The sequence below is a fragment of the Myiozetetes cayanensis genome, unplaced genomic scaffold, assembly GCF_022539395.1.
Source record: "Myiozetetes cayanensis isolate MyiCay16 unplaced genomic scaffold, myiCay2020 scf18, whole genome shotgun sequence".
Taxonomy (NCBI): domain Eukaryota; kingdom Metazoa; phylum Chordata; class Aves; order Passeriformes; family Tyrannidae; genus Myiozetetes; species Myiozetetes cayanensis.
In genome coordinates this window covers 11,165,221-11,177,662 of record NW_026087389.1, presented here as the reverse complement: position 1 = coordinate 11,177,662, position 12,442 = coordinate 11,165,221, and the positions used below count along the sequence as shown (strand labels likewise).

The following is a 12,442-nucleotide window of genomic DNA, read 5'->3' as shown; positions in this document are numbered from 1 at the left end:
CCAAAGTTGTGTGTCACTGGACTTGCAGGTCATGTTTAAAGTTTGTTGGGCTTTTGAATTCCTGCTGGTAATAGAGGGATTGTGAGCAGACTGTGTGCCAAAGAGATTATGGAATTGTGTTTTGGCTCTAGGCAGGGGCAGGCCATGTAAGCCATGACCCCGTTGCCAGAAGTCCTTTGATCACCTTCTCTCTACTTTTGATGCTCACACAGGTATGAGCAAGAACATGCTCTGGTCCAAGAGGAGTTGCTCCGTTTGGCCAAAAGGGAAAGGGAAGCAGCCAGTGAGGCCAGGGAAAGGAACAGCATTAATGAGGAGAAGCAGAGAACAGCCCAGATGGTGAGTAATAAAGCCCTGCTATGTTTTCGTGCAGCACAGGCTAAAATACCTCTGCTTGGGAGGATTCATTGAATGTCACTTGTGTGATGAGCTTAGAAACTTTGATTTAAGCTGAAACACTCCTCACCCCCACTCATCTCTTAATGTTTGGCTCACAGTGTAGCTGCAAGCTCCACTTTCAGTGTGTCACACAGTGCTGCTAAGGCCAGACTTGCAGGGGAAGGCACAAACAATGGCTGTGCTGGGGACAGCATGACCTGTGGCAGGGAGTTGTGGTGTGTGGGTATGGCCTCCTTGTCTAGCTACTGAGAATTTTTTTGAACTTTCAAGTGTATGAAGTTAATGTTTCAATATATACAGGATCATATTCTGCTGACCTGATGTATCCTAAGACTGCTGTGTTTTTTCTAGAATATAATTGAGCATATACACAAATTAATAAAAAGTAATAATGTCTTCTTTTGTCTGAGTCTTTTAGGAGACTGGTAATAACAGAAGAAGTGTTATAAAACTGTCAAGTATTGTAACACTTTGAAGGAGGTCTAAGATTGATTTTTAGGGACAAGGAAGCATAAACCGTTTTTGTGCACACCACTTACTCCCAAACCAATTTGTTCTTGCCCAGCAGGCAGACTTACTTTTGGAGACTTCCTGCAGCAGCCTTTGCTGTTAGTTAGGCACCTTGGTGTTGCTGAGATGACCCACTGGATTGTTGTCATAGCAGTGATGGAGGCAGAAGTGCAGTGAAGTACATTTCAATTGTCATTTGTGCTTAATATTGACATAATACTATTTCATATTGTTTTCTTTTAAATGCTGGCATTACTATGGCAATGGTGCACTGCCTGTAAACAGTGCAGAGTCTTAGTAGAACTGCCCCTTTTCCCTGCCCTGCAGTGATATGAGGAGTTGGAGTGTGAGGTCAAACTACCTGTTCATTTAGACTGTGATGCTGAGAACTAGACTAAGATTAATTCACCTTGCCTGGTACATACTGAAAGGATGGTTTAGGGAGAGGACAGAGTGGAGTGGTGATGGTCTTTGTTGTTGTTCTTCTATGCTACTGAGCTGTAGCTTAATCAATCTGTGCTTGATTTAAATGAAGAATCCTTCTACGAGCATGTTTTTTCTGTATGTTGAATGCTAATAGGCATGGCTTGCCCAGGCACATGGCTTGGCTGTGGAGCATTTTGAGGCTATAATATGAGGGTGGTTTGGGGACTGAATAAATAAAATTTATATAAAAATGGTCACAGTACCTCAAAGAAAAGATCTTTCCAGCTATAGCCCATCTCTGATGGTGATCCCTAGAAGCTGCCTATGGAGAGCATCAGAACAGAGCAGGTGTGTAGCTCTAATGCTCTGGGAATGAACCTTGTGAATAGCTGTGTCATAGGAAATTTCCTCTTGTATCCTGACCATGGGATCTTGCATCATTGCTGAGCTTTGGAATAGTGATGTCTGAGGCAGGTGACTGCCATTCCTCTGCACAGGACATCTGGGTCAGCAGACCATTAGAAAGGGAATATTCTCTTTATAAATGTAATTAACTGGCTTCTGTAAGAGCAAGGGGAAGAAGCTGGTGGATTTATTGTCCAATCTAAAGATGTGGCCAGGCTCAAAGTAGAGCCCTACCCTCCTGCAGGGAGGTGTAGAATAATGCTGGAGAAATGTGACTAACAGAGTCAAGCAATATTTGTGAAGTGTAAGATGGCACCTCTAAAATGAGTTGGGACCTGACTGCTTACATAGCAAAGCTGTTCTGTTATCTGAATTAGCTTTTAATTTGGCAGTGTTGCATACCTGGATATTGCATACTTGATGCTCTGCAAAAATCTGATCAGACTCCCCTTGTGATGAATACTTACCATGATGTGTTAGCCCAGAACATGGTGCAAGAATGAGAAACTGTTAAATTTCATTGCTCTTTAACTATCTCTTGATCAGTCATAAATTTAAGATCCTTAAAAAATTGAGTTGTCTGGTCTGTCCTTGCAAAGATGAGGTCAAAGCTATTGTCTGTCATCTTCTAAGCAGGAGCTGTTTTGGTCAGACCTTTAAATTATTGAGATCCCTATCGGCCTTGCTTTATCTCATCTACAGTTTCCTTTTGTGCATGGTTACCTTATTGTATTGGCTCAACCCTACTCGAATCATATCTTTCCTTTGTCTTCCAGTATTGTTATCTTCCTTTATCTGGAATAGGGCCTGAATGTTTCCTGTTCTGCTTTTTAGCCCCAGCATGTGGGGCAAATACTGGGTGTGAGCTGCTTGTCATCTCTTCTGTGTCAGTCTTCTCTTTCAGGTAGAAGATGGTATTGGAACTCAAGGTACCTAATGGTAGTCCAGGTGCAGATGGCACTGGACATTATGTGCTTACACTTATAAGGGAAAAGCTTCCAGGGTTGTTTTTGTTTTTGTTGTGACCTACTATGGAAGCCAAAGAAAAATGAGGCAAGTCCCATGAGAGAAATAAAGGAATAATTTGCTTCTAGCAGCACTTAATGTAGTAAAAATTTAGAATCATGCTGTGTATAATTAAAAAGTTTTGTTTGTTTGTTTGTTTTTTAATATCTGGAGAAAGATCTTGAGCTGCCCTGTGCCTTTAACATATCAATAGTTTGGTGATTAGCAGCCCTCTGTTGTACTGTTGTCTCTAGCAGTACTGGAACATTTTCTTTTAATGTTACCACTTGTAGACCATAAATCCAAGTATGATAGCTGTATTTTGAAGTGATTTCATTTTGATTCTGCTGAACGTTGCTTGTCATTTAATCTGTTCTTTATGATTTTCACTCACTTTTATTATTAGCAATATTGCTATGAAGTATTTCAGTCTTGTTATATAGTGCACATTGTTGAAGAGAGCTAGAGTGCACTAGAATTAACCTTTGATGGGGAACTTGCTGACAGCTTCTGGGGCCAGTTACTTCATTTTTTATGGGGCAGGATGTAAATTAAAACTTACTGTTATTTTATTGTGGTTGATGTGATTTTGGTCGTTTTTTCTCCTTGAAGTGGTGCACTGGTTTCAAGAGGGATTTAGGATTAAGTACCTGGGTTCTGTTCTACATTTTTGTCTTGATCTTTCTATTTCTTTTAATGACTTTGAACAAGGTACTTACCTTTTAGATAGCTTAGGTTTTGAGTAATACTCCTTAAAGCTTTAGTTTAAGAAGCAAAACAGCTCTTTGAGTAACAGTGCAGCATTCACTTTCCTTGTTGACTGAATATGGCTTTTTGATTAACCCTGGGGGCTGGCTTAAGTGAAAATAGTCTGCTAAGCTGCTGCAGAAGAACTCTCCCCAATTTGTATAAGAGATAAAATGTTTGTTTGTTTGTACAGCACTACAGGATCACGGTGGTGACTGGACTCTCTGAATAATTTAATGTTGTGGGTACTTAACAATACAACAAGGATTATATGTACAGTACTTCAGAGCAAGGCCAGGGGTGCAAACTAATGCTGGTGGCATGCCTTACATCTCATGTAAAATACCCAAGAATTAATACAGCTATCTTTAAATCCTTTTCTATTTCTAGCATGAGGAACTTGCAAAGTTATCAGAGTCAAGTTATTTAACTGCTTCACTATGCTGTGAATAGTTTCACCGGTCCCCTATACCAGAAGTCTTCCCTTTCTCCATTCCAATTAATCAAAATGTCTTCTCTTAACGTCACAGTTCTTTGGGGTTTCTATTTTTTTTTAATTCCTTCTTACTAACAAAGGAAACTGTGCAAGCAAAGCTGCTCTTTTTCCTCCTTTCTGCTTTTGTAATCTCTGAAGGCTGTGCAGCATGTGCAGCATATGCATCAGGAGCCTCTTGGAGCCAGTGGCTCCCTGCCTGATGGTTTTCACTGAAACCTTTGAGACAAATCAATGTGGAATGGGAATGGATAAAAGCAGAAGCTGGGGGGGGGGAAATAAACGCGATTAAGTGAAGACATCTCATTACTACTCTAGAAAGGGAGGATTATAACTTATAAAATAGGAGGATCTCATTTAGAGGCCATGTGCACTTGTGTTATCAGGACAGAGGGAGAGCAAATAGAATAAATGAAATTAATACTTTGAAAAGAAGCATTACCCGGATTTGAGAATTGAACTAATATGATTTGTGCAAAGCCCTGAAGTTCTTATCTCCCCATTTAATACCCCTAGGATAATGGCTTGGTCAGAGTTGTTGACCAAAAGTCGTCATCTTCCTTCTCACTTTGAAAGAATGAATTCAGAGGTGGGGTGACAGGAGGACAAACTTTGCACTGTGAGACCAGACTGATGGGCACTGGTTGCTGCGTGAAAACAGACTGGGCACAGAATTCCTAAATTGCTGGGAAAGTTTCTCCAGCTGTCTACCATGGGCAGCTTGCCATTCCCAGTGTTTCTGATCGTGCCCTGCTCACTGGCTTGCTGGATGGCAACCTTTGCTTTCAGATGGTTCCAGCATTGCACTGTTGTGACTTGCTGGCTCGGAGTATAGGCATGGAGGAAATGGATTGGGGTTTGTTTCTGGTTGCTCCAGTAGCTGATAGTAATTGGTCATTTTGGTAATTTTGGTATTAGCTGGGGAGTGATCAGGTGGAGTTGTGTTTTCTTCTTTACTCTGTAGGGGTGAAGGAATAATCCAATTGGCTCACTTGTGGAAAATTTCCTTTATATTTCCTTCAAGCCAATCTTGAGGTTTTTTTGCTGTGAATTGCCTACTGTTGATCAGTATCAGCTGCAGATGCAGCTGAGCTGGTACTGAAGATGGTTTCAGAAACGATGCTGAACGTGATTTAGTTTGTTTAAGCTTTCATTTACTTTGTGGTAAGCTGGGGATCAGCTTCATCCTGGCTGATTAGCCATAGGTAAGCATCTCTAGATTACCTGGGGGTTTGTTGTGTGTAATCTCCTATCATTGTGACAAGCTGGAGTGGCCGGATGAGGTCCAGCAGTAGCACAGTGTTTGTTGGAACCGTGACAGTGTAGGGCCGTCAGTAAAGTGACACTGCTGGTTTTGAGGTCAGGCCTCTATTGTCAAAAGTTGTCATTTTTTCCTCCCTGTTTATTTGAGTTGAGGTAATGAAAGGTATTGTCTCTGTGAGCTTTGCATTATGGTTTGCGAACTGCTCACATCAGGCACAGTTTATTGGGTCCCATGGGCTCTGCAGCTGAAGTGCAGTGCACACACTGAGCTGAACCCTTCTCTTTGTGAAGTTACAGAATTGCAGAATTTGTAAAGCTGTGTGTAGGAAATAGGTTGGTTCTGGGAGGAGACATTGCTAGCACAAATCTTTAGTGTTTAGTGTTTACTGGCTCTTTAATTTCTGTAAATATTTCTTGATTGAAGTTTTTTATGGGTGAGACAGAAAGCATTGATTTAAATCAGAAAGTATGGAAGCCTGTTTTAAATAATAGTGCAAAATGAGGTAAAAGCCCATTCAGTTATCTTTCTTCCAAGTTCAATTTTCATTGATGTTACAGTGATTAGCACAAAGTATCTCCATGTGTTTGCCAAAGGAAATACACCTTTTTTTTTTTTTCAGATTAATTTTTGTTTTCTTAGAAATTGAGTGGTGCATTTAGTTATTAGAACCTGCATTCCTACCTGCAGTGTGGGTACCGCCAGTTTTGGGGGCAACACCTCTGGATGAACGTGGTTTCATGCAGTTTGGCTCTTTGCAGAGCATTTATGTGCTGTGAGTCCAATACCCAGACTTGCCCTCAGTGCTTGCAGAACCAGGTGGGGTCCTGACTAGGTTAGCAGGAGGTGTAGGATCTTTGGCTGGAAGTTGTCTTTGATTGCTTTCACTAATTGAATAAGGCTACCTTTTAAATATGTTGGTACAAATGGAAAGATGTGTTTTTAGGTTTGATCCTTAATGACTTTATAAAATGTTGCAAGCTATTGACAGAGGGATTTAAATAACTCCAGTCCTTGTTTGTCCCTTGTATCCCTTTCATTCTTGCTGTGTAAGCTTGAGATGTTTTTTCTAGACTTTCTCCTGAAAAAAGTGTGTTGTGTGGAGACTTGTTAGGGGTCTGTTATTATCTAGTCTTGGGCCAGAACATCCCTCTTTTTCCCCACAATTGGGTTCTTCTTTGTCTGCTGCCCTCTACTATAAAAGTGAGCATATTTCTGCAGTGGAAGAATTACTTTTTTTTTAATGAAACCATTAAACATTTAAGGGATCCCTGTGGAAAATAATCTTGGAGTATTAAATGGTGGACTTTGAAAAGGTTTGCATTAAATTTAAGTTGGCGTGGTGAGGATCTACATGTCTTCTACCTCCAGCAAGCTAATAACTTCTGGTCTCTGGAGCATCAGTGAGGTCTAAATTTAACTAAAGCAATTTTGGAGAATGTGCACTACAATAAAGGCGGAAAGTGAAAACACAGCCAACGCAAAAGAAAACCTCCTCTTTTCTTGAGGGAAGGCGAAGGTGTTATCTGACTATGGGTAAGATGCTGTGGATGTACTGCAAATTTTCCTGCTACTGCTGCTATGATTTGTCAGACGTTTATAGCATTTTTTTAACAACTTCCAATTTCTGCAGCTAGTCTTTTATCTCCTGACTGAAGGTTAATTTGTGTTTGGAGAGTTTTTGCAGATTTCAGCAGCTGATGGTCGTCTGAGCTCATTTTTGTAGTCTCTTGGGCTAAGGGACCTTATCACAAGGTTGGCCTCTTTTTAAATCCTACAGCTGCAACAAATTGAAGTTGTCTGTGGTGCTGCCTACTTCCCCTGTCTTGCCTTCAACTCTCCTGTGCCTGTATTTCACACTCTTTTTTTTTTTGTCTACCAAGTTTATATACCCCACAGAAACTTGTTCAAGATTCCTTTGTTCTGATTTAGGGTTACTGTAAAGCTATTTCATTAAGAAGTAAAAGGTAAGGTTGCCCTTCATTTTCCTCTGTCTATAACTACAAAATATTCAATTAATAAAGAAATAGGAAATATGTTGATATTTTTCTGTGAATGGTCCAGCAAAGCTAGTACTGCATCTTTTTGTTTTACTGCCAAACTATTGTGGAGTAATAGAATTCTGCTCTAATTTGTAGCTAATTTGTGGGGTATAAGCAACAGAGATTTGGTCATGCACTAGTATGTTTCAGTAGGCTTTCATTTCCTATGAGCCAGTACTAGTCAAATGGGATATGGTTTGTGGTATGACATTGTCACAGGTATAAAGATTTGAGAATTTTGGAAGAACGTAGTTCCTACCAGCTTGGTTAAATTGTATTTTTGGGTTATGAATTTACTTGTCTGGTTTTGAGTATTTGGAATAATACATATATTTAATTTAGTATTTTGTGATAGCTTTACAGTAGTCATTGTATTCTATCTAAAAAATGACAGTGTTTGAATCTTGAATCAGTGATCCTTGATCACTGAAATTTCCCTTGATGTTTATGACTAGAAAGAGTGTGTTTGTTTTTTTTTTTTTTTGAAAGACAGTAAGATTATGAATTTAAAAGGCCAGTATAATAGCTAGGAAATTAGTTTACCCTCAGTGAAACAGTTTGATTGCTCTTACACTGTTAGCTGATAGGGATGTGAGGTAGGTGACCGACCCCTGGTTATCACTTCTGTTACATTCCCTAAATACCATAAAAACTGGCTTTAATGCTTCTGCCACATTTTCTTGGAACTTTAACATACATATATGTCTTGATATGCCTTGCTTATGGCCAAAGGGTGGTAAAGAAGCTACCTGAGATGGGCAGAGGTGTCTGCACTGGGGGGCAGCGTGACAGAGAAACAGTGCAGGGCGCTTTTTGGGTCTCAGTAAGAAAGGCTTTCAGGTGGTTTAACACATGGGCTTCTGAAGCCCCAAGAACCAGGCCCAGCAGAGCAGGTGTGTCCTAATCAAGATCATGTTTCCTCAAATACAATGCCTTCCACAAGTCCCAAGCTTTGTTGGATTGTACTAGCAGGTGAAACCGAGTAATCAAAATAAGCACTGATGTTTATTTCTCACCTTAAAGAGCAGTTAAAGCGAGCTGATACAAAGATTAAATTTCTCCGAGGCTTTTTCCAATTTGTTTATACCTTCTGTTACTGTTGGGCACCCTCAAACTTGCTTCTATTTGCTGATGATGTTTATTCTAATTCTTGCTTGCTTCCCTCTTTCTCTCTCCATCTTTTCGCTTTCCCAAAGCTGCAGGACGGTTTGCTCCTGCCTCCTCTCCTCGTTGGTGGTGTTATCAGGCACGTGTGCAGCGGCTGAGATTGCAAACGCTGCTGTTCTCCGGGATTCTAAGCATCAGACAATGTTTTACACGGCGTCCCATTCTCTAGCTGGCTGGTTGGACATGATGTTGGTACCTTATCTTCACGCTGACACACACTGGACATTAATAGAAATACATTGCTGAGGCACATGTGTGGAATTTCAAGCAGCCTTTCTAGCTGTGCTTTAGATAGTCTATTGTGTGCTTAACCTCTTGGAAGAGGTTTTGATGAGAAGTGCATAATGTTAACTCTTGGGGAGCTGGATGGACTCTTAGTTTCTTATTATAGTCAGCATAATATCCTCCTAATTGCATGCTGCTTATATGTTTTGGAGTTTCAGCAGTTTTAAATCTATCTTGCTATGACCAGTATTCCTCCTTCCTGATGCAAATTTTTATCAAAGAAATAGCTGTACACTGCACATGGGGAGGATGTAGGAAATGTGTTGCTGCAGAGGGAACTGAGCTGCCAGCACCCTTGTTTAGCTTTGTCCAAAGTCTGTCCCTGTATTATTTTTGGCTCTGTGATTGCCTTACATTGACTAAAAATGACCTGGATGCAGCTGCTTCTATTTGCCAGGAATTCCTTCTGCTTTTGTAGCACATCAGAATTTTTATTGTTTCCTTTGTGCTAAATCTGTATACTTTCTTTGCTTGTTTGTTATGACCAACTCCAATTATCTATATTATTTATGAGTGCTGAGTAAAACGTGATGGAAAGTAGCTTCTTAAAAGGGACTGTACTAAGGGAAAGGAAATGAGCTGATGACTTTGATTTTTAGCTATGAAAATAGAACACCTGCAAGCTTATGAGGGAGGGAAGGAATTAGAGTTAGCTGGATTTCTTTTTCCTGTCTGTCTGTTACATTGGGGGTTTAGAGCCTTATTAGCCTTGAAGACTTTGTGATAATGGGCAAACTTGAAGGATGATGCAGTAGGAGTCAAGAGTAAAAATTGATCAAACAGACAGATAGAGCAGGGCTATGTATAATTACAGTCCAAAAGAAAAAAGCTCCATAGTTTAATACTTTCTTGAATAGAACATTAGACTAAGGATACATTTGTTAAATAACCAGTGCTCTTCCAATTAGGACTGAGAGCTTGCCGTGTACATTCACTGCATCTTCAACCTAATGCTTTTGCCATGGAAAAAGTGGTTCATTGTCTGGCAGATGATTTCAAGCCCCTTTCTTTTTCCAAATACATGAGTTCATGTCTCTTCTTTTCCCTTCTCTCCATCCTCTGAGCAGAATGGATTTGTTCCTTGGTTCATCTTGCTGTAGCTGTAATTGGCACTGTCAGGCTGAAACTCTTGACTCCCCTCCGGATTCCGAACTTACAATACACAAAAGGTTCCTTACAAAAACTCTTCTTTTTCCAGCTGAGGACCTGAGCATTCATTTTTATATTTTCATATGATATACTCTCCTAGTTTGGCAGCTAAATGTGGAATAAGGGGGCTTGGGAATAGAGGTATGTTTAAAAAAACCCCAAACCAAAACAACAAAACCCTCAAAATCAATAAACCACACAAAACAGAGCAGCACCCTGAAAAAAACCCTAAACAAACAAAAAAACCCTCCCCCAAAGCAACAACAATAACAACAATAGCTTATGTCAACTGAAAATACACTTCCATGTCTCTTAAACCCTTTTCCCTAATTTTTCAGGGTAAAAAAATTTTGTTTCAAGTATAAAACCTGAAAAAGTATGAGAGCTTTAAACTGCAGAGCCAACTACAATTTTAAAGATAATGAATGTCAGTCCAGTCTGTAGTTTTCTGTCATTTAATAAGTTGTCCCCCCAGCTGCTGTGCTGTTTCCTGTTCAAGACTCAGCATTTTGCAGTGTAATTTTTCTAAGCTTTGTGCTACTGAAGGTTATCATAGAGTTCTGTTAAAAGCCTGCTTGCCTGTGATTTCCTGTTAAACAGCAATCTGCAAAAAGAGGTGGTTCTCTGGTGAAGTAAGAGTCTGACACTGTTCCTTTGCTGGGAACAAAAGTGGGATACATCAGTGCCCTTTCCCATCTGATGGCTGTTCAGAAGCCACTCCTTGGGTCACTCTGTCCTTGTTCCAATAGTGATGAATATCTAAATGCAATCTTGAAGCGGTTGCCAACCACTTGCATTTTCTTTTCTTTTCTGTAGAATAGTTTAGGAGTAGTTCATCAAATTTCATGCATCTGGGGTAAAAATACGAGTTTTCATTATAATTAATCTAGATAGAGTATCAATTTGTGCCCAGATTAAGTGGGGACCATTAGCTGTGCTCCTGCTCCAATAATGTCATCCTGCCATAGCAGGCTTATTTTCTGAGGTTAATGGGGAATGTGGTGAGGCACCTGGAGGGAAAGGAGCTCTAATGGTCTTAGCTGCCATTCTCCTCTGTGTAGATGGGACTAATGTGGTTGATAAATACTTTGCTGCCTTAGGCCTTGCAAATGCAGGCTGTTCCCTTAGGAAAGAAAGTAGCTCAAGGATTGCCATGGGTGTTCTTCAGATGGGGTTGAAGCAGCTAGACAGAAGAAATTTGCTCCAGCATATGAGGAATTTTAATCCCTCTTAATTTCAGTGTTTTGCTGTGAAGTATTTTGGTGAGCAGGTAATGGTAGATGACAGATTTTTCTGACAAAGTGTGTGTGCAAGTGCAGGCAAAATTTTACCTAGTTGTTTGCACACCTGTTTGGAAGTTACATCTGCTTTCTGCACAAGAAATATGTCTTACTGGGCATTCTGAAACTGCAGTAAAACCCCACATCTTTGTAAGAAGGAGTAATAAACTGTCATAATCAGACTAATTTCCTATCGCTGCTCGTTGCCCAGCAGATGTTGCTGTTGAGCTTGGTTAGGCTTCACTGTGCAGTTCAACGAGTCATCTGCCTATTTTAAGAGCTATGATGCAGACTGATTTGGAGCTGAGTTTCCTCCTTGATAATTCATGTCATCCACTGGTAAGTCAATATACTGTCCAGAGGCTTAAGGTACATCTTGTGCGGGCGTGTGTGTAAATAAATAAATGATATTAGAATGTCTTTTTTTGACCTGTGCAATATGTTTTTCACTTCATTACTGACTCTGAATTCTGATGAAACTTTCCTCTTTCATTAACAAAGCAGTTTTCATAGCTTATTTTTTTTAATAATTTTTGAGGGAAGTAGTTTGCTGGCATTTCAAGTGAGCCTTTAAAAGGTGATGGTGCAAGTGTCGTCTGATAAACAGTGCATAAATAGCATATCCTCATTAATATCCCTTTGAATTTACCATCTGGGAAAAATCTATCACCTGCCTCATGTAGAATTGGGGAGATGAATTATGTATCTTATTTGGGGTCAAAACCACTGCTCATCGCAGCAGCTGCTCTGTGTATTGATCTTGCAGACTCTGCGCTCTGCTCCACAGTTCTCTGGGACGTGATTCTCATTGTCGTACTCTTATTTTGAACCTAAAGGCTTTTCCTCTGCATCTCAGTGGCATGCCAGTGTTGATGCCTTCTCTGAGTTCATGCTTTTTCCTGCAGTGTCGAGAGCACTTGAAAAGCAGCAGTGAGTGTTTTCCTGAAGGTGGCACTGAAGGGACACCCATGAAGGCTCCTTTCCAGGGGTGGACCGGGAACTGCTGAGCCCTCGGATTGCTTGCATACCGATGAAATGTCTCGAAGTTTTTGTTTATTTGTTTTCATTCTGACTCTAGGTTCTCCAGGAGTTACCATAATATTTTTCAGGATTAGTTTATCCTAAGTATTTGAAGTTCTTTGATTTCTATAGAAATGGTAGAATCACAGAATGGTTTGGGTTGGAAAGGACCTTAAGGGTCATCTAGTTCCAACCCCTCTGCCATGGGCAGGAATACCATTCAGTAGATCAGGTTACTCAGGGCTCCAGCCAA

At 40.3% G+C, this 12,442-nt stretch overlaps 1 protein-coding gene across 3 annotated transcripts in view; it reads left to right on the top strand.

Annotated features, from left to right (window-relative positions):
* Positions 1–12,442, top strand: part of CHCHD6 (coiled-coil-helix-coiled-coil-helix domain containing 6) — a 109,261-nt gene that overhangs the window by 3,492 nt on the left and 93,327 nt on the right. For all 3 annotated transcript variants that reach the window (XM_050313027.1, XM_050313026.1, XM_050313028.1), the window contains exon 4: positions 213–339. In XM_050313027.1, coding sequence (XP_050168984.1) covers positions 213–339 — 127 coding nt within the window. The remainder of the gene's footprint in view (positions 1–212; positions 340–12,442) is intronic.